The sequence below is a fragment of the Zeus faber genome (assembly GCF_960531495.2).
Source record: "Zeus faber genome assembly, chromosome: 11".
Taxonomy (NCBI): domain Eukaryota; kingdom Metazoa; phylum Chordata; class Actinopteri; order Zeiformes; family Zeidae; genus Zeus; species Zeus faber.
The window spans coordinates 10,778,851-10,800,853 of NC_137205.1; the positions used below are offsets into that span (position 1 = coordinate 10,778,851).

The window sequence follows — 22,003 nt, forward strand, 5'->3', positions numbered from 1 at the left end:
GTTACTTTGCAGTCTTCCTTCGTATGAATGGGGCGGTTTCTCAGACGGTTTAATCTAAATCCGAACTAAACTAATCCTACTTCATAAATTACCAAATCAATCCAGAATTTAAAAATTCCTTTCTGAGATGTAACTTAATTTGATATGAATTAGTTCTTGACTAGGAATTCCTAGATTAGGAAGTTGGAGGCTAAGGTGGTGAAGGACTCATGAGCTCCTTCTGTCTGGTCTTACTACAGATAATCCATTTCCTCTGTTGTCAAGGTCGACCTGGACGCTCACGTCCATTAATCAGAAGATAAATCGGTTTAATATTTGGACTTAATTTAGACCTAGATTGGCTCTAATCTTCCTTCTGGAAATCTTTTTTTTTTTTAAACCAAGACTCTGCGACTATTTTAAACCGTGACTGAGAGAGGCCATTTCAGTGTGGGTGTCGGTGAAACCGCCCCTGTGTGAATGAAATTTGACTGTTAGTTATATTGAGTTTCGTTATAGAGTGATATTTGTGTACTTCTCCGCAACCAGATTCCAACAGCCTTTACGAGCCTTGAAAATCATCCACAATATACACTACGAAATTATCTAATATTCTAATTAGAACATTTTGTATGCAGATTCTCATTTCCTTTATTTATAATATTGTTGGTTGTTGTTTCTGTGAAGGACATTTCAAACATTCTCTTCAAATATGTGTTACATCCATTGACAGCGTTTTTTGTTCCTGAGCCCAGCACCACTTGTGAATAAGCGTAAGAACACTCATATTTATTTAGGAAAGCTGTGTTCAAGGTCCAATTTGTAGGTGACTTGAAGTGCATTCTCCTCTATTTTGTAATGTTCTCAGGCACATTATTGATTTAACAACCAGATTTTGGTTGAATTCACTCGTCAGTAAGTCCACCCCACTCACACCAGGACCAAGACCAGGAGACCCGACGTCACTTGCTTGTGGTTTTATTAAGACTTTGCAGCAAAGAGGCTACACACACTTGAAACACTCTGCAGAGTGACACACATGGGTGAGCTCTCTATCGTTGACGTGAGAACCCAGCTTTGACCCCTCCTCCTCCTAGTAGAGACATTAACCGGGGTGACAGAACACACACACACACACACGCTAAACTAATACACAGCATGTATACAAATCCTTTAAAATCTCCATGGAAGTGTATATGCGTGTCCAAGGCCCCAACACACACACACATAAACACACAAAGACATTGACATACAGAGGGCAACACGGTTTCATACAACCCTGAAAGACTTACAGTCAAATACACCACATGATTATGAGGCTAAAACTAAAACATACAACTACAGGCACCGTATTGTGGCAAATCCTAAGACTAAGAAGGTTTAAGACTGTGGGTGATGTTTAAGATTTGTTTAAGACTTTCTATCAGGGCAGGTGTTGAGTTAAGACTTCATCTGAAGGGCTTTTTAATACTTTTTGTTTGGGGTTATCCTGTCGCCACCCTAGGTTAAACGGCTTCCAGAAAGCAGAACGGGTGCGTGTCACTCTGTGAGGAGACAAAGAAACAGGTTTTGAGTGATATTCTCTGATGCGCATATCAGCATGTGTCCAGGCTTGTTGATGATGGCGGACTGACAGCTCACCTGCTATGGTGTGTGTGTGTGCGTGCAAGGCTTCTTCCTCTTCTAGTCCTCCTGCCCCCCCTTTGTGGGCTTGGTGACCTGGACGATCTCCACCGAGGTGAAGCCCCTGTGGGTGGAGGCGCGGTTCCTGGTCCTCATCTTGTTCAGCGTCATCTCCGCCATGTCGGCGCGTTCCTCGGCGTCGTCCAGGTCGTGGACCGTCTTCTTGTACTTGGACAGGCTGTTATTGGCTTGCTCCTCCTGAAGTCACATGCAAAGATTTTTCGATTTAGTGAGAAGATCTCTATGGTTTTCAGTATATCTTTTAACGGCAGCTTCCTAGCCACTGTTGCCAAATAACAAACTGGGAAAAGATTCAAAAAAAATTGGATGGTCCAGTTTTGGTTGCCTTAATGCCTAATTGCCTCTAGGTGCCTAGTACTCTAGGCTCCTTACGCTCCTCAGATCTTTATTTGTACACATCGAAATGCTGCTACTCCTACTCACAGCGTCCTCTATCTGCCGTTTGTAGGACTTGAGCTTGTTTTGGAGCTTCTCCACCAGCTCCTGCATGCGCTGGTTGGTCTTGTGGTCCTCCTCGGTCTGGAAGATCAGCTCCTTCAGACGCCGCTCCCCCTTGCGGAGAGTCTTCATCGTCTCAACGTGGCGCTTCTGCTCCTGGTCCAGCTCGCTCTCCAGCTCCTTAATCTGGGGGGTGGGGGGGCAGACAATAAGTCACCCTTAACATGTGTCCACTGACCCCTATAATCACAACCTGATCGGTTGCGACCTGGCAGGTCAGGACATTTAAGGTGAGTAACTCGAGCTAAAATGCTCACCCTGGTCTCCAGTTTCTGCATGACGCGCTTGCTGGCCTTCAGGGCCAGCTGCTCGGCCTCCTCCAGCTTCAGGGTGAGGTCGCGGAGGTTCTGCTCCTGGTTCCTCTTCACCTTCTCCAGATGGGCGCTCCTCTCCTGCTCCTGGCGCAGCTCCTCGCACAGACGAGTGGCCTGGGGACAGATTTTAAATAACGCCAAGTGTGTCCCAAAGTCGAAAGGTGGTACAAGAAGTGCAGTGGAGTAAACTACAGTTGGGAGTCTTTAACATGGGGGTTTGAATCAACACATATTCTGATTAATATCAAACGTCGTTTAAAGATCCATGCGGTGCGCGGTGGTTTGATTTTGGCGGGTCATACTCACGTCCGTCACAGCCTTCTTGGCTCGCTCGTCAGCGGCGCGGAATTCGGAGATCAGCTCCTCGTTCTCGCTGGACAGCCGGACGAGATCTGCTTCCAGCTTCCTCTTCATGATGGCCAGACTCTGGTTCTGATAGGAAGAGAGGGTGGAATATCTATCAGATATCGGCCCGATATCAGGCTAGTACAGGTCCTGGAAAATATTACTAATATTACTATTATTTTATTATCAGCATTTTTGACTTATATAAGTAATGCTAGAAGTCAAAAGAAAATAGAAAAAATTGATAGTAAATGACTTGAAATGAATAGGAACCGATAGCATACACCCTTCCATCCCAAGTTGTACATTTCTATCCGTGTGTGCGCGTGCATGTGTGTGTGTGCATTTGTGTGTGTTGCAACCTGTATGCTGAACTCGTGGAGCCTCTCAGTGGTGTCCACCAGCTCCTGCTCGATGAGCTTGCGGGCCCTCTCCGAGGCCTCCAGACCCCCGCGCAGCTCCTCCAGCTCACCCAGCAGGAGGCCCAGGCGGCGGTCCTGCAGGCTGTACTGCTCCCTGAGCTCCTCGTGCTGGCGGCAGTCCTCATCCATCTGCACCTGCAGGTCCTGGGGGGCGGAGGGTGGATGGGAAAATCAAATACCACACACCCTCCGAGCCCCGTCGGTCGTTCTCCCGTGTGTTTTGTTTTTCTATCCTGAATCCGTACTTTGATCTGCTGCTGCAGCTTCTTGAGCGTCTTCACCAGCTCGGCGTTGTTGCGGTTGGCGTGCTCCAGCTGGACCTCCATCTCGTTCAGGTCGCCCTCCATCTTCTTCTTCATCCGCAGGGCCTCGGCGCGGCCTTTGGCCTCCGCCTCCAGGCTGGCCTGCAGCGACTCCACGGCGCGGGCGTGGTTCTTCCTATTAATCAGTGCAAATTTGAGGCAAGTGTGTATGGTGTTTCTATCCCCAAAGAGTTATTGTGCGTTTTTCATAACTTTACTGACCTGGTGACCTCAAACTCCTCCTCCTTCTCATGGATCCTTCGGTCGATGTCGGCCTTGACCTGCGCCATCTCCAGCTGCACCCGCACCAGCTTCCCTTCCTCCACCTTAACATCAAACACACGCATACAAATAGAGACATTGTGGAAAAACTAGAAAAAGAAAAAAAAGTCTTTCTAGACCCTCCTGGTTTGGGTCAGGGTTGGGTCCGATGTTTCAAACGGTACCTCCAGCGAGGCCTCGGTTTCCTCCAGCGCCATCTGGAGCTCCTCCTTCTCCACCTCCAGTTTCTTCTTGGCCTTCTGCAGCTCGTGGACGCTGCGGCCGCCTTCCCCGAGCTGGTCGACCAATTCCCTGATCTCCTCTGGGAGAAGAGGGGGCGTTGTCAAATAAAAGGCAATGGCGACGAACCATGCTGTAGCATGGATGGAAATGTTCTGGAGAGCAGCAGATTTCGCCTCTTCTTGCACTACAAGTATTTTCATGTGGTGAAAAAAATGTTTTATTTCTCATTATCTTGATGAAACCGAATATAAATAAAATGGAATCGTGTTACTGCAGTGGATTATGTTTTTGGGATCGAAACCCCACGTGGGGTCACTTAACCAATTTATAAAGTGACAGGTAATATAATATTTGATTACTATTAACCTTTATTATGTTTGAAAAAAATTGCGTTAAAGTATTACCAGTAGTCAATTGGATTAAACAAAGTACAGCAAAGTGCAGCGATTAAACAAAGTGACGTTGGATTAAACATCATAAATATATAGGCTTCTGAGGACAATTGACATGCACCAGAGGAAGTTCTACAAAATAAAAACCCAATCACTGTCAGAGTTGATATGTATTGTTCAGTCATCCACCATAGTAGTTTCTGTGGTCTACCAGGTCATTTGCTATTTTCCAGTTTATCAATGGGTTCTTGTTTCTTCCAAATGTACCAAATAGTTTATTTTGACCAAACATTTTGCCCGTGTCTATGATCTGATGTTTTGATCGTTAATGTAATTGATGCAACTGTGCTTTACTCTTATTGACTCTTTATTTCCTTGACATTCATGTTGAGAGCAGCAGAGAGGACTTTTCAATTGATATATAAAAAGCACAAATTGGTGCATCAAGGACCCCCAGACCCCCACTTGATTTGTGACCCTGAGCATGGGGCCACTGCCCCTATGCGCAGTGGCTCAGACCTCACCAGGCCGGAACGAATGAACTTCTACTACCCTGGACCCAGCGTATTGCTTCCGTATTGCATTATTATTATTATTATTATTATTATTATTATTATAATAAAATAGACAAATATACAAATATATAATATAATCATCATAATCCTAAGAAGCAATCAATCAATAAATACATAAAATAATTTTTGGAAGGTTGAGAATCCCTGCTCTCACAACGGTCCTTGAGGATCAATCGGGGTGTGTGCTGGGGTCTATGGGGGGTCTCACCGGCCAGGGTCTTGTTGTCCTTGCGCACCGTCTCCAGCATGTCCAGGCTCTCCTCATGAGCCGTCTTGAGTTTGTAGAGCTCCGTCATGTAGGAGCGGCTCTCCTTCTGGCTGTTGTCCAGCTCCAGCTGCAGCTCCTCGTTCTTCTGGCTCCACTCGGCTGCCAGTTTGTCGAACACGCGCTGCTTCTTGTCCAGGGCAGCCGCCGCAGCGTTGGACTGGTTCAGGACAGGTACAGTAGAGAGGTGGGTTGGGTAAAGAGCAAAGCTTATTTACAATTCTTAATTTCTTCATGCCCAAACACACACATAGGAAGGTGTTTCTGTGTGAATGCTCCCAAACTGTTCCTATATGGGAATTGAAATGATTACTCAAACAATTACAAGAGTGAGCTATTTTTCCCTTGATCCCCTGGAACAAGCAATTGGATAGCAGAAAAAATAAAGAATTAATTAAAAATAGCTAAAAATATTAAATGAATCCATCTATCTATCTAAAACTCCCAAATACTTTTCATGAACAGTGGTCGTGTCGACACACACCTTCTCCAGGTCTATGGTTAGGTCCTCCACTTCTCCCTGCAGCCGCTGCTTCGCCTTGTCCAGGCTGGCTGCTCGGGCCTGGGCCGCCTCCGCTGCCTCCTCGGCCTCCTGGAGACGCACCGCCAACTTCTTCCTATGGGAGGGAGGGATGGATAGATAGATAGTTAAAAAAATGAAAAATTTGAATAAAATGGATGTAAGCATCTACAAATAGAGGTTAAAAGTGAGTAGCGTACAAATACAAATTCACTGTCAGACAATGTCAGTCATGGGGTTTTGATTATTTGATCCTTTCACATGGTGTGCTACTCACTTGGTCTCCTCCAGCTCCTCGGTGCGCTGGATGGCATCCGTCTCATACTTGGTCCTCCAGGACGTGACGTCAGCGTTGAGCTTGGAGACCAGGCGCTGCAGCTCGCTGCGGCCCTCCGACTCCTCGTCCAGCTGCTCCTTCAACAGCGACAGGTCGTGGCGGGCGTTGGCCAGAGCCACGTTGGCCATACTGCGGACCTGAGGGGTAGAGGGAGAGAGAGAGAGAAGGGAAAGAGAGAGAGAGAGATGTCATATGTGTGTGTGTGTGTGTGTGTGTGTGTGTGTGTGTGTGTGTGTGTGTGTGTGTGTGTGTGTGTGCGTGTGTGTCACGTGCGCGTGCGTACCTTGCCCTCCTCGTCCACCTGCCTCTTGAGCTCGTCATTCTGTGAGGTGAGCGAGGCCTTCACCCTGGACACCTGCGTCAGCTTGCTCTGAGTCTCCTCCAAGTCCCTGATCAGGTCCCCGTTCTCCGCTGTGCACACACACACACACACACACACACACACACACACAGAGTCAGTCAATGATATTCTACTTTGCATCCTATATGCTCTTTTATGAGCAAAATGTGTGTGTGTTTTACTATACTTGTGAGGACCAGTCTCTGACATGACTATTTCTTAGTTTAGAGGTGCACCAGGAACATGGGTCCCCCCAAACCGGGTTACTATTATTCACTCACTTTTATACCAGTACAAAAATATGTGCGTGCGTGTGTGTGTGTGTGTGTGTGTGTGTGTGTGTGTGTGTGTGTGTGTGTGTGTGTGTGTGTGTGTTTGTTTCTCTACCAGACAGGCGGATCTTGAGGGCATTGAGCTCAGACTGATTGCGCTCCATCTCAGCTAGGCGAGCATTTGCCTCCACCAGGTTGTCCTCCAGCTTGTGTACATGGATCTCGGAGTTCATCTACACACACACACACACACAGGAATCACATGCTCACAATGTCACGCTCAATTAAATGTATTACTATTCACTGTAATTGTCCGTTACAGATACTCTCAACCATGAAACTAACCAAGTACACACACACACACACACACACACACACCGTCCTATCTCTCTCTTACCTTGGCCTTCTGCGTGACCTCCACAGTGGCGTTGAGGTCCTCGATCTCGGCCCGCATGGTCTGCTTGTCCTTCTCCAGCTTGACCTTCAGGCGGCTCAGGTTCTCCAGCTGCTCGCCCAGCTCCGCCATCGAGTCCGAGTGCTTCTTGCGCAGGGCCGCCGCCGTGGCCTCCGACTGGAGCGCCCCCTCCTCCAGCTCCCGCCGCAGCTTCAGCAGGTCACTCTCTCGCTTCCTGTTCTGCTCGATCTGCGCCCGGAAAAAAAGTCAGAGGTCATTAGGGTTTTCGTGAGGCTCATCAGTTGTTTACTCTAATCTGAGTTGTTTCCTCTGGGCCAATTCCCATCCCGTTTCTAATCCTCTACTTGTCTGTGTTATAGTTATTATATACTGTATCTATGAATGTTAAATGTAATAATTAATTGATTGGTTGGTTGGTTGATCAATAGGTCGGTCAGTTGGTTGCTGAGTGGCTGATTGATTGATTGATTGATTGATTGATTGATTGATTGATTGGTCGGTTGGTTGATCATTTCCAACAACAACCAACCGCCAATTAACCCTCAATTGATCGATTATTTGATTGGGTGGTTGGTTGACCGGTGGATTCAACGATTGACTGATCGATCGGATCACCTGGGCCACAGTGGCTCCTCCCGCTTCCTCCAGCCTATCACTGAGGTCCTCCAGATCCCGTGACAGCTCCACCCTCTGTTTCTCCACCTGTATGCCAACGGGGACGGGGGCAAAAATGATCAATTAGGGGAGTCGATTATTTATATTTTACCAATCCCATTCGCCGGTGGATGTGATTCATGCTGTGAATTAGTACTGGATTGTCGAGCACCTTGGCTCTCATCGCGCGTTCCGCCTCAATCTCCTCCTCCAGCTCCTCAATGCGGCCCTGCAGAGAACAACCCCATATTTGTTTGAAGTTGTTCTTTTCTATACACTATTCTACTAACTCTTACTAACTCTGAAATTAAAACCTCTCGCCCTTCAGCGTCCAGTCAAGTCTAGGGTTTACCTGGTGCTCTTTGAGCTTGCGGCTGAGCATGGAGCTGAGAGACTGCTCGTCCTCCAGCTTAGCGTTCATGTTGTTGATCTCAAAGTCTCTCCTGGAGGAGCACACACACAGCAGAGGAAACACAGCGTTGGTGTAAGAGAGAGAGAGAGAGAGAGAGAGAGAGACAGAGAGAGAGAGTTAGAGTCAGAGGGAGAGGGCAGCCGAGGGTCCCCGCGTCCGTGCACGTGCATTTGCCCTCACTTCTTGATGACGTCCTCCAGGTCCAGCTTGCCGTTCTCCATCTCGTTGAGGCTCTCGATGGTGATCTTCAGGTCTCCCTCTGCCTTCCTCCTCGCCTTCTCCACCTCCGCTCTGATCCTCTTCTCCTGCTCCCAGTTGTCCTCCAGCTACGCCCAACCACATTATATATGCATTTAAATGAATGTGGTTGTGAACACATATACAGACACATACAAGTTCAATACTCAAATCAAGTATCAGTTGAATTTTACGGCATACTGTGAATGACACACCTCATTCATTTGGGCGTTGAGCTTGCTGTTGGTCTTGGTCAGATGGTTGACTTTGTCCTCCTCTGTTTGGAGATCCTCAAGAGTTTTCTGGTGAAATTTGCAAAAAAGTACAGAACCTATTTAATAATGTGCCGTGTGAAGTCAGATAACTGATTGCACATGTGGCTTCGTCTACCTGTTGCAGTTCCTCGAGAGCTCTCTTCTCCTTCTGCAGCTTGGCGACGTGGTCGTCCCGCTGGCCCAGGTCCCCGGTCAGAGTCCGCACCTTGGAGTCCAGGATCTAAACACACCAGTCCAGCACGTCGAGCGCTTGAATACAAGTTCTACAGGACCGGTCTCCATCCATCCAAACAATCTCATCACGCTCGTTTTTCCTCCTCTCTCCATCCTCCTTCTGGCCCTCTCCCGCTCTACCTGTTTCTCCTTCTCGGTCTTGGCCAGGGTGGACTCCAGGGCCTCCAGGTCTCTCTTCAGCTCAGTGAGGTCGCCCTCCAGCTGCCGCCGCTGGGCGTGGAGTGAGGCGGCGTTGCCCTCCTCCTCCTCCAAGCGCTCCCGCAGGTCCTGCACGCCAGGGACACATTACAGTGGATGGTTACAGCAAAGTCAGAGCTTTGTTAACTTGTGTCGAAGTGAGAGAGAAGAGACTTCAACATCTGCCTTTTTAGAATATGAAAGATAATCAAAGCTCTCAAACCCAGACTGTCATAGGTGAAATACATTACATTTACCGTAGGATACACACTTGCCACTCCACTCCAATTTTTCTCCACTCCCGTGAGGAATTGTCAGGTTGAGAATCAAAAATGAATTGAATAAAAAATGCAGTCCGACTTTGAATGATTTTACCTGCACGGCCTCATCCAGCTGTCCTTTCTGCCGCATTATCTGAGTGCAGCGTTCCTCTGCGTCTCCCAGCATGTCCTGCTCCTGTACAGGTGAGAAGCAGTGGGTTTTAGAGGGTTTTAGCTCACATTTTAACATAATGTCAAAATGTCTGTCGTTTTTAAATATGAAAGACTTAAACCTTTCTTAATTCAAAGTATTCTGTTGATTTAGGATGATTTAGCAGGTTTTAGTAAATCCACTACTAAATTAACATAGTCGACAGCAAAACCACAGTGCACAGGCTCCAACTGTAGATAAATAAATAGATAAATTAAACATAACTAACAAACCCTTTCCACAAAGCCACCCTATTCTATGAGGGTAAAAACAAAATAAAGGTCTCTGCTTTGTGACATTTCCATCATCAACTGAATAAAATGGTATGGTTCTTTCTAAAAACCCCACCTATACCCATAATCAAAACATTTAAATAAAACCTGCTTGTTCAGTCAATGGCGGCTTTAAGAAAATGAATATATATTTAAAAAAAGAAATGACTTACTCCTATTACCTTCTCAAGTGTAGAAGTTAATATTATTTTGTGTGTGTGTGTGTGTGTGTGTGTGTGTGTGTGTGTGTGTGTGTGTGTGTGTGTGTGTGTGTGTGTGTGTGCGCGCGTGCGTGCGCGCTCCGGGGAAGAAGAGACATCGAGTACGGAGAATCATCACTTCACAGACCTGGATGATTAATTGAGTAGTTTCGAGTGTAAGGTAAATTGAATTGCTCATTAGCTCCAGAGTAGTCCATTACCCCTTGATCCCCTAATACCACTGCACTGTGTGTGTGTGTGTGTGTGTGTGTGTGTGTGTGTGTGTGTGTGTGTGTGTGTGTGTGTGTGTGTGTGTGTGTGTGTGTGTGTGTGTGTGCGCGCGTACCGCAGCCAGCGCCAGGAAGAGGTCGTTCTTCTCCTGCGACAGAGTGACCATCTTGGTCTCCAGATCTTTGATCTTGGCCTCCATCTCGGTGACCTTCTTCACCGCCGCCCGCAGCTCCTCCTCCTTGGCCTTGAAGGCGTCCTCCTGCCGTGCCACCATCAGCAGGGGCTTCAGCTGGAGGGGGAGAGGTTTGTTTTTTCCACATTAAGGACAAAGACATAGAAGAAGAAAGAAGTGGAAGAACAATATAATGTGAAGCCAGAGGACCAGCGTACCTTGGTGTAGAGTTTCCACCAGCCCCAGTAGCGTAGCTGAAGGAACTTCCTCACGTTGCGCTGGATGGCCATTAATGCGATTCTGCATGCCGGGCAGCGTAAAAAATCACAACTGTTCATGATACACGCATGCTGAATATTATCTGCTTGATATTATCGAACGGACACGCACTGACCGTTTTTCCAGCATGTTCTTGAACTCGATCCGCATCAGGTTCCCTCGCAGGCGGCCCTGCAGCATGGTCATGATCTTGGCCAGACGCTCGTCGCGCATGTCCTCCAGCTTGGCCAGGACGCCGGCTCGAAAGAACACCTGGGTGGAGGAGCGGACGACGGGCGGCGGGTTGGAGGGAAGGAGAGGAAGAGGAAGATAGAGATGAAGAAAGAGAAAAGGAAAGGGATGGGAATGGTTACTTGTGAGCGGTAGATTGAGATAGTTTAACTGGTATTCCAACTCAGTGGATTTTACACCATAAGCAATACAGCAGTTTCGCTCCCCAAATGAACTCTTTGAGACACAATTCAAGCATTAGAAAATAATATCAGGATAAAAATGGTCGAAGAGGAAAGGGGAAAAGAGCGAGTTATGGGGAGTTAGACCAGTGAGGCACCTTGGTGTGTCCGATGCGGTACTCGCTGTCGTCCAGGTTGATGGATTTCAGGATGAGCTCGGAGGCCTTCTTGTTGTCCACGAATCCCTTGGGGACCACGTTAGGATTGAGGATGTAGTACCTGGCACACAGCGGGGGGAACAGAGACGGGATGGGGGGCGACATCACGAATCAGGGTAAGATAGTATGCGGTTAATCATCTAATATTCAAAGGGCGTTTGTACGAATATAGAGAGGGAGTTGGGGTGATGGTTACTGCTCTGTAGCCACCTCGCAAAGCATGACTGGAGTTGTTTGTAGATAAATAAATCAGGAAACTTTACCAACAAATCATCATAAAAACAAATCTAATTTGGATAAGTAAAGAACCAAAAAAAAAGTTATTGTTATATTTATATTATCATTAATAATAGAAATAGTAATAGTAATAGTAATAGTAATAGTAATAGTAACATTATTAGAGTCTATTACACTGTTACACTATACATTTTGACTGGAGAAATAACGATTCTGTCAAAAATGCTAACGAGAGACTGCATTTTTTTTAATCTAATTTGAATCTGTAATCCAAAATATTGGATTAGATCAGTTAAAACAAAGCCCTGATAGATTTGTTTCCATCGGTCATGTGACCTGTACCTGTACCGGGAGAGAGGAGAGTTGTAAGCGAAAGGGTGGAGCGTCTCAATGTTAAATTCACCAAAACCAACCCTGATCACCCATGACATTTGTTCAAGAGATTGGATGTTTTGTGCATGTAAGAATTGCTCGGAACTAAATCCAAACAGAGGTGTTTAGAACCCATATATTCCCATTTCTACCGGGTGCAGTGTGCAGTACTTTTGAGTGGGCGGAAATGCCCTGCGATGGATCCCCCGTGAATGAGACACGAGCAGAACAAAGGGCTCTCTGCGGGGCTCCAGGTTAGAAGTAATGAGTTGGAGGAATTATCGCACACTGTGGACCACCTCCACCTCCTCCGCACGTTTCCATCCATCCATCGCCATGGCTCCCCAGGTCTGGGACTGGCCTGGTGTGGGTGTGGATATGGGAGTCATGGGGGCGGGTCATTCAGAAAGGACTGGCTCAGCTCAGAGGGAATGGACGAATGAATAAGCCAGAGGAGGTTAAGGTGAACAGACTGTGATTCTCCGAACTGGATTCTGGCATCTTTTGGTGGGAGTATATAGAACTTCTCTTTCCTATGCAGTTAAAAATGACAACAACATAGATTAGTTAGAGGCAAACCAGACCTCTGTTTGAATTCTGGGTATTGTAGTCTGTTAGGGAAGCCCTTCCTGCAGATGCGGATCCCCTCCAACACTCCGTTGCAGGCGAGCTGGTGCAGGATCAGGTGGTTGTCCGTCACACCTGCACAAAATAAGAGTCAGAGCGGGAGAGGAAGACGATAGTCAGACATGCACACGCCCGAGAGGTATGAGAGACACATGCAACATGAAATAATGAATTATACTGGGGAGAAATGAGAGTTTGAAGATACAGCACAAAGAAAGACTGACTACACAGACTGCAAATATGTATCTGCATGTACAGACCAATTTCTAAGTACTTGTAATAGTATATCCATTACTTAAGTAGAATTATAAATATATATGCATTTCCTAGGAAACAAAAAACTAGTGAGCAAAATTGTTAAACAATTTCAAATGAAGTTTACTTCACCAAAAAGGGGAAGTAAAGTTCATAATATGAAACCATATTGTGGTTTACAGGCTCAGTTCATTTATCATTCTTCTCGTGGCCTTATTGATATTGTACAAGCCTCTCATCGCCTGAATGAAAATACATTTGATTAACAAATAAACATTGTAATTTTAGGGGTTGCTTTGAAATGTGATGAGTGCCAGCAGACAGATGGGAGGGACGCTGACCTGACTGCTTGAACTCATTCGGTACGATACAGCGGACAAAATGAGGAGCCGTGCTTCTGAGCGTGCTCATCAGCTTGTTCAGCTGCTCCTGTTTTGGGGAGAATGCACAGAGGGTTTAAAAAAGCAACACCATGCAGCTCTGTGTGTGTGTGTGTGTGTGTGTGTGTGTGTGTGTGTGTGTGTGTGTGTGTGTGTGTGTGTGTGTGTGTGTGTGTGTGTGTGTGTGCGTGTGTGTGTGTGTGCGTGTGTGTGTGTGTGTGTGTGTGTGTGTGTGTGTGTGTGTGTGTGTGTGTGTATGTGTGTGTGCGTGTGAGACACAAACCCTGTAGAAGTTGGAGACGGTCTGGAAGGAGGAGCCCTTTTTCTGCTTCTTGGTGCCGGCGATGGCCTCCTCCTCTTTGAAGAGCAGCGCCAGCAGGGACATGGAGGACTTCTGGAACAGACCCACCACCGTCTCGTTCAGGGGGTCCTTGTTCTTCTCCAGCCAGCCGCCGATGTTATAGCCCACCTTACACAGTGCACAACAAAATGTTTAAATGGAGTCCAACCCACGCCGTCATTAAAAGCGTGGAGATTATGAATAGTCATCCCCAGATGTATTAGAAAGAGGTATCTGAAAGGGCAGAAATCCTGCATTTATATTAGCGGGTGATGGAGTGATGAAATGATGTATCCAAAATATATTGGGTGTATAGGTTGTGGGGGCTGTGAGGTAAATTTATGTCAATTAATGACACACCTTGAATGTGAAAGACCTGTGTTCACACACCTATTTACATTCATACGTTCATGAATTGAAATTCTAATTTCATTAAGCTTTGTCTGAAGAAATGCAGACATACTGTTTATATATAGCCCAGCCCTGAAATATCAGAAAAAACATACATATTGAAAATAAGGCTTCATTTTAATCCTCCATGCCTGTAGTTATACAGTATATGCTCCTGGGACCGTCACCCACACTAATGCCCTCTATAAGCTTGAAACAGGGCAGTACTTACAGTGCCGGCGTAGTGCACCAGCTCAAAGTGCGGCTCCACCCCCTTCTTCCCCCCCTTCGGCTTAAGGAAGTTGGGGGTCTTGCCCAGGTGGTTGTCATACAGGGCTGCCTTGAAGGTAGCGTCTGTCGCCTTGGGAAACACACACTGCTCCTCCAGGATGGAAAAGATCCCCATGGGCTGGTAGGGGAGAGACGCAGCGAGGGAAGGGAGGAAGTGAGACGGAGAGAGAGAGAGGGTAGGCAGGGCCGTTTCCAGCTTTTTTGGGGCCCCTATTTTGTGACACTATGGTGGGGGGGATTCCGAACCCTCTAAGGAGGCATGCATTTAAATGCATCAATCTGGTGCACTTTTGGAGGAAAAGAGGCTAGATCCGTGAAAAAAACTTTTTAACATCTTTTTTCTCTCAAATTCAAATTCCCAAGTTGACCCCTGCAGCAGATCTACTGAATCTGGATTATAACATCCAAATGCACATGAATGAGACGGACGATGCATTTTCCTTCAAACGTTTTTTTAAATAGGAACAAATTTGTCAAAAAAAAATTAATTCGGCAAACATTGCAACTGATAAATTCTGAACATAAAAATATGCTTGTTTATATAAAAAAAAAACACAAAATAAAATAAATTAGGCCATTACACAGAATGAACATAAAATAAATTATGCCATTTCACAGAATAAGATAGCACTTGACTACCAAGAGAGACTGGTCATTTTAATTTTAATTTTGTTTTAAAAAGGCTAAAATGGCAGCTTGGTGGCCTGGTGGCTTCAGGGGCCACATAGTCTGCATATAGCAAGAAACGGCCCTGAGGGTAGGCAAAAATATAGTTCTGTGTGTGCTTGCGTGCGTGCGTGCGTGCGTGCGTGCGTGCGTGCGTGCGTGCGTGCGTGCGTGTGTGTGTGCGTGTTACCTTCTCCAGAAGCTCGATGCAGGCCTGCAGGTCGAGGCCGAAGTCGATGAAGACCCAATCGATGCCTTCCTTCTTGTACTCTTCTTGCTCCAGCACAAACATGTGGTGGTTGAAGAACTGCTGCAGCTTCTCATTGGTGAAATTGATGCACAGCTGCTCGAAGCTGTTGAACTGAGGCCGGGCCAAGGGGCAGCGAGAGAGAAAGAGAGCAAGAGGAGGGGAATGATGATGGAGGTGAAGGTCTCAAACATTTCAATGTGAAATCTAGCCACCTGGATCCTACCTCGAAGATCTCAAAGCCAGCGATGTCCAGTACTCCGATGAAGAACTGCCGCTGCATCTTGGTGTCCAGGGTCCTGTTGATGTGAGTGACCATCCACTTGAACATGCGGTCGTAGACGGCCTTGGCCAGAGCGCCGATGGAGTACACGCACTGGTCCTGGTTCTGACCTTTTAAAGTTTGAAGGTCCAAACCACTAGATCAAGAAATCTGCCGGGATTCTATGGAAAACGTTTCATTGTGAGTCCTGTGAGGGAATACCTTTGGTCACAAACTCATTGCCGACTTTGACCCGGGGCCGGGTGATACCTTTCTGCAGCTCCCCAGAATTGATGGCCATGAGATGGGCGACTTTGTCAGCCACTGGTGGGTGGATAATCAAGGAAAGGGGGGAAAGGTTAGGTTTGTGTGTGTGTGTGTGTGTGTGTGTGTGTGTGTGTGTGTGTGTGTGTGTGTGTGTGTGTGTGTGTGTGTGTGTGTGTGTGTGTGTGTGTGTGTGTGTGTGTGCGTGCGTGCGTGCGTGCGTGTGTGTGCATGTGTGGGTTTGGCTGTGTGTGTATGTGTATATCACGGCTGTTGTAAGTAGATGAATGTCAAAAATCATGGACGACAGCGAAAGGGGAAGAGAGAGAGGGGGAGAGAAGTACAGGGTAAAGTTAGGTCCTCATCCTGTACCCTCGGTGGAATCCACGTCAGCCTGCTCTTCCCTTGGTTTCTGTTTGAACCTCATATTTCCGAAGTGCATTATGCCTCCAGTCAACTTGTACACGCTCATCTTCTCCTCGGGAGTGAAGCCGAGCACATCAAAGGCTTCCTGCGGAGTGCACACACACACACATGCACACGCACACATATATATATATAGGGAAATAAGGAAGAAAGCAAGAGAAGGGAAATTCAGTTAAAGCGTCAGGTCAAACGTAAAACTAAGAGAGAAAATGTCGCCACCTAGTGGCGAAAATGTACAGAGGCAGGTGGTGGACAAACCATTATGCATCCAAACATCGTTAATTATTGAAACGTTAATGCAACGCTGAATCAACGAGAACTGAAACAAAACAAATACCAAGACCAACATAAGAAAATAAGTCATCTCACATCAGTGAGCATGAGCTCCTCTCCATCGTCCATGTTTTCCACCACGGTGACGCCCTGACACACCCAGGTGTACTGCTTAGGGTCTGGGCTCAGCAGCAGGGCCTCTGGAGAACGCATGGGACAAATAAAGAATGTTCCATACTATAAGAGATGAAAAACGACATGTGCCATGGCAAAAAATGGTTATTTATGGCCTTCTTTGTCCATTTCTTCCCACGTAAAAAGACCAGGTTTATACAGCACACAGTATGTGTGTTTCTGTTTCAGGTACTTTTAGGGCACCTGCTGTTATCATTGGAGATGTTACTATGTATGTTATTATTGATAATTACCGTGAATTAAACCTCCCTCTCTTTGCCTTGTGCAAGAAGGCCGGAGGGAGCAGAGATGGAATATTTATCGCGAGCACCGGGGCCTCTCCGATCTTGGGTGAAGATCATCCTTAATTTGTGTTTAAACAACTGCGTCTTCGATATTTACTGGCAGCTTCCGCCCCGCGCCCACCTCTGTCTCACCTATGAACTCTGGCCTCTTTCCAGACAGGAGTTGGTAGAAGATGTGATATCCTCTCTCAGCCGGCTGCTGGGAAATCACTCTCGACTTCTCCAGGAGATCTGACGAAAACACCCGCCCGCCCGGGCGTGCACACACACACGCACACGCACACGCACACACAGAAGAAGACAAACACCATAAGGTGTCTCGCAAACACTCTCCGACTTAGACACACTTCAAATTCTCTTTATTTTTCAGGGCTTATCAACTGAGCCATTAAATTTTAGGGGAATGTGCCGTGACTGATGAGCTCAGATACAAACTCATAAAAGGATAAATCCCAAAAATCCCACTCACAGCTTTCAATGTCGGCACCAGCCAGCTTAGCTGTCGGACCAAAGTGGATGCGGATAAACTTTCCCTGAAATGCAGACAGGCAGACACGCAGATATGCGCATAAACAATCTCTCTCAGAGGTTCAGTTCTAATAAGTGACAGAATCTTAGCCTTTCCGTTTAATTTGACAAGGTCATACTTTGTCTGGTATTTGAGGATTCAAGATTTTATTAATTGACTACTGCCTGTGTGTGTGTGTGTGTGTGTGTGTGTGTGTGTGTGTGTGTGTGTGTGTGTGTGTGTGTGTGTGTGTGTGTGTGTGTGTGTGTCTGTGTGTGTGTGTGTGTGTGTGTGTGTGTGTGTGTGTGTGGGTGTGTGTGTGTGTGTGTGCTTACGAATCGTGAGGAGTTGTTGTTCCTGGTTGTCTTGGCGTTACCAAATGCCTCAAGCACTGGGTTGGCCTGGATAATCTGGTCCTCCAGGGAGCCCTGGGATGGAATAGAACAGAGCAGAACGGAATTAAAGACACAAGAAAATATATTTAAAAAATAATAATAATAAAAAAAACAAGAAGATGTGGTCTTAATCTTCTGGCCACTGTTTCAGGACAAAAATAATTCATTTGAATGCAGTGACACACATACATTCAAAAGTGTTACCTTGGCGTCGGAGGCTTTGATGCCGGCTGCACCGACGTTGGCAAAGTATTGGATGACCTTCTTGGTGTTCTCAGTCTTACCAGCACCAGATTCTCCACTGGAGGAGACACACGGTGGGCAAAATAATATATGTTTATATATAATAATGATGGGTTTAGGAATGCTGGTTTTTCGTGTGTATATATATATATATACTGTATACATATAGACATAAATAACATTGTTTATCGGGGACCCTTTGAGGAACAGACAAATCTTGTATTAATAGAAATTTAAAGAGTGTAGTCCTTACGTGATCAGCATTGACTGGTTCTCATGCTCTGTGTTGATGAGAGGAGAGAGGAGAGGAGAGGAGAGGAGGAAAGCAAGGGAGAGGAGAGGCGAGGAGAGGAGAGGCGAGGAGAGGAGAGGAGGGAGGAGAAGAGAGGGGAGGGGAGGAGAGAGGAGAGGAGAGGAGAGGAGAGGAGAGGAGAGGAGAGGAGAGGAGAGGAGATGAGAGGAGAAGAGAGGAGAGGAGAGGAGGAGAGGTCATTAGCGAAACATAAGGATAATTGTGTTGTTTTCCCCCGAGGAGATCACAGGACTGTTGACATTTTCTTTCCCCGCCCAGCAGCAGTCCTGTCAGCGGTATGAACTCACAGGCAGGTGGAAAACCCTCCCCTGGTACCACATAATGACGTCAAAGTATTTTCTGGTCCTTGAACAAGTCCCACTCACCAGACAGAAGCAACAGAGCTTAGCCACAAGTCAGACACCAGATATTCCTTGCAAATGCAAATGCCGCACTCTAGAACCTCCTCTATTGCAAGCCAGTTCATGCTCCAAAGTCTTAAACCCTTTATTTGTCCGTTTTTTTTGTTCCTTCTTCTTACCAAACTCGACCTTCTCTACACTACGCCCTCCCGCGACACGGCCCCCCACCCCTACCCATCATCATGTCGTGGTAGGCGTTGTCGGAGACGGAGAAGAGGTGAGGAGGAACTTCGTTGCGTTTCTTCCCCTTGTATATCTGGGCCACCTTGGCGCCATAAATGGGTAACCACTTGTACGGGTTGATCGCCACACAGAAGAGGCCCGAGTAGGTCTGAAAGAATAGGGAGAAGAAGAAGAACCACGTGTTGATTCCGTGTGCAAATGTGTCCTCTGCATTTTACAAATCATAACTATTAAGGAGCAACTCCAGCTGCAGAGCCAATGCCTTGGTCAAGGGTATCGGGAACCTGACAGGCATGTATTTTAGGGCGGGAGGAAGCCGGAAAACGCCCGGAGGGAACCCGTGTGGAGAACATGCAAAGAGGGAATGAAGCAAATAAGGAACTCAGAGCGCCCGGAGAGACTCAGCGAGCTCAAGTCAAAGCCGGGGACTATAGGTCACGCAACGCCCCCATCAACCCCCTGAATGATGGAAATACCGACGCGCGTGCGATGTGTGCGGTGTGGGGTCGAAGATCTTACATAGATCCTCATGTATACGTAGCGGCTGCGCAGGTTGTCCATGACGCTGGCCTCGTTGAGGAAGGTGAGGTTGGCCATGTCGCTGGCCTGGTAGAACTTAGGAGGGTTCATCTGCTGGATGTCGTCCCTCTTCACGGTCGCCGTCTGAAGACAAGGGCACGGGCCACGTCATTCATCACCTCCACCACCGCTGCCACTTTCACCATTGTTATAGCCACTGAGATTTTTTCGTCCTCGGCATCTTCAGAATAACAGTTTCAAACGTGCTTCTACGATTCCCTCAATGACAACCCAAACGTGCTCACAAAAGGACGGATCATTGGTGCGACTCTTACGGTCTTGCTGGTCTTGACGGTGACTTTGTCCCCGTCCTCCGACTGAATCTCCCCGGCGATGAAAGCCTCCTTCTCGTCCTTGACCCAGCAGGAGCGCTTGATGTCGTAAGGCTTGTTTATGGCGTCCATGCGCTCCTGCTCGGGCGGGGTGAGGAAGGGCATGGGGTCCACATCGTTGCCGCACTCCCCTTTATACGGCATGGCTGCTGCTACACTGAACGGTGCACACCCAAGTGATTGACCAGCAGATCCACTCGCTCACCCTCTGACTGCTGTGGGGAAGGGCTGGGCAGCACAGAAAAAGGGGGACGTTAAGACACGATGCTTTGAAACTTCAATTTTCCGGATCATATGGTAAACATCGAGAATGGGTTCCAGCTACATCTTAGGACAATGTTGAAGGTGCATCTTGGTGCAGGTTTGAGTTTAAGGAATATCTGGTACATATGCTGTCCAGAGGGTGATCTTTACTTTACTCTGTACTAGTTGTACACTTAGTGCAACTAAACTACATGAGAACGTAAAGTTGAGAATGTCCAACAACCGTCCAGATGAACTCAATGACAGACAAGATAAATGACACGTCAGACAAAGTTTAACGAGAATAAGACAGACAACTCACCCTTGCAGGAGATAGATGGAGGTACGTTCTGGAGGACAAGGTGTGTGTCGCGGTGTGTCGGCGTATTGACTGGGCCGTTATATACGGGTCATCCTCCTTCCTCATATGGTCACAACTCTAAAACGGGCCATTGCCCTGAGGTCTCATCCCTCTGATCCGTCTGGTCAAAACATTTGACGGCCCCGGGAATTGAGGATTCTTCACTCCGACTCTTAACCATTTAGGGTTTTCCCTTGAAAGCCATCGCAGAGGCCCTGTCTTTTTTCCTCGACCCATCCCTCCCTCTGTCTGTCTGTCTGTCTCTCTGTCTCTCTCTCTCTCTCTTTCTCTTTCTGGCCCTCTATCTCTCTTGACCATTTCCATTCCTCATGCCTCTGCCTATCACATCTCCATCTCTCGAGAGGGTACAAGATGAACGAGACATTTGAGGCTTAAACCCTTCACTTAAGGAGACGGACCAAACTGCAACCCAGAAAAATGTCTTGCTCTCAAATTCAATCTTGACTTGTTCCCATTCATTGCAAAATATTCCCTTCAACCAATTACATTTCTGAACAGATGATTCACTGTATGTGTGTGTGTGTGTGTGTGTGTGTGTGTGTGTGTGTGTGTGTGTGTGTGTGTGTGTGTGTGTGTGTGTGTGTGTGTGTGTTCGAGTTTGTGCGTGCACGTGAATGTGTGTTTACCAGCTGTTTCTAAATTAATGTAGGCATTTTTTTCAGCAGTTGTCTACCAGTAGTTATCTTGAAACTGTCTGTCTCTTGGGGATTGGAAGAAGCATGACTGGATTGCCGAGAACAAGATAGAGGCAGAGCCCGGGCCCTAGACGGTGGATTTCAGAAGGGATGAGTCAAGGTCCACAATCAGACATGTAGTATTTATTTTAGCCAAAGTGATGGCTTGTGGTACGTTTAATCGAATAGGGATGTTGTAATGCACATTGTGCTGAATTTCTTCCTCAAACCGGAGTCTGTGTACCCCAGAGGGACCCATGGTGCAAGTCCAGGGGCTCCAACTAAAATTCATTTGAAGAGCAATTTTTTAAGGGTCAAATTTGGCACAAATTCAGTTGGCTTTATCTGTAAGGAGTCAATGGGGTTAAGGGGTTTGTCATGTATATTTGTCTTGGATATTTAGGTAAAAAAGTGTTTCCTGGTCTAAAAGCGGTGCCTTGACTGTGTCACGTCGACATCCTTGTCGTATTTATTTTCATCACATATTTGATTGCATCAAACGGGTGGGGACCTTGATGGGATGAGAATGAGCCCTCTGTGCGCCCCCTGGACTAAAGCAGCTGTTCCCTCTGTTCCCCCAGAGGAGGGCGCTAGTTCTGACTCGCTCTCTCTCTCTCTCTTTTCTCTCTCTCTCTCTCTCTCTCTTCCTCCCGCTCTCTAAATCGCTCTCGCTTAGTTTCATGCAACAAGCGCACATGTATCGCCTTGGGATATCTCATGGTTGCGGCTCCAGTCTCCACGCTCACCCCTCCTCCTCCTCCTTCTCCTCCCGGCCCGCCTCACACTCACTCATGAGGCTTCCAGTTTTCATCTCGGGTTTATGATGTCAGATC

General features: G+C 47.0%; 1 protein-coding gene across 1 annotated transcript; it reads right to left on the bottom strand.

Moving 5' to 3' along the window:
• Positions 1–1,662: 1,662 nt before the first annotated feature.
• On the bottom strand, positions 1,663–20,015 carry LOC307236977 (myosin-16-like; the record flags this gene model as incomplete). The annotated part of the gene is made up of 43 exons (XM_080009572.1): positions 1,663–1,860; positions 2,107–2,307; positions 2,439–2,609; positions 2,802–2,927; positions 3,203–3,406; positions 3,508–3,700; positions 3,787–3,890; positions 4,011–4,147; positions 5,244–5,460; positions 5,785–5,917; positions 6,098–6,294; positions 6,441–6,568; positions 6,885–7,002; positions 7,167–7,412; positions 7,800–7,886; positions 8,011–8,067; positions 8,191–8,281; positions 8,431–8,576; positions 8,703–8,789; positions 8,878–8,982; positions 9,117–9,263; positions 9,549–9,629; positions 10,463–10,636; positions 10,738–10,819; positions 10,914–11,050; positions 11,349–11,469; positions 12,602–12,719; positions 13,241–13,328; positions 13,563–13,748; positions 14,242–14,418; positions 15,157–15,327; positions 15,440–15,606; positions 15,698–15,799; positions 16,112–16,250; positions 16,535–16,638; positions 17,050–17,148; positions 17,387–17,450; positions 17,761–17,853; positions 18,025–18,121; positions 18,317–18,344; positions 18,952–19,108; positions 19,480–19,623; positions 19,815–20,015. 43 exons carry the CDS (start codon positions 20,013–20,015, stop codon positions 1,663–1,665), a joined length of 5,823 nt encoding a protein of 1,940 aa, XP_079865698.1.
• Between the last annotated feature and the right edge of the window lie 1,988 nt (positions 20,016–22,003).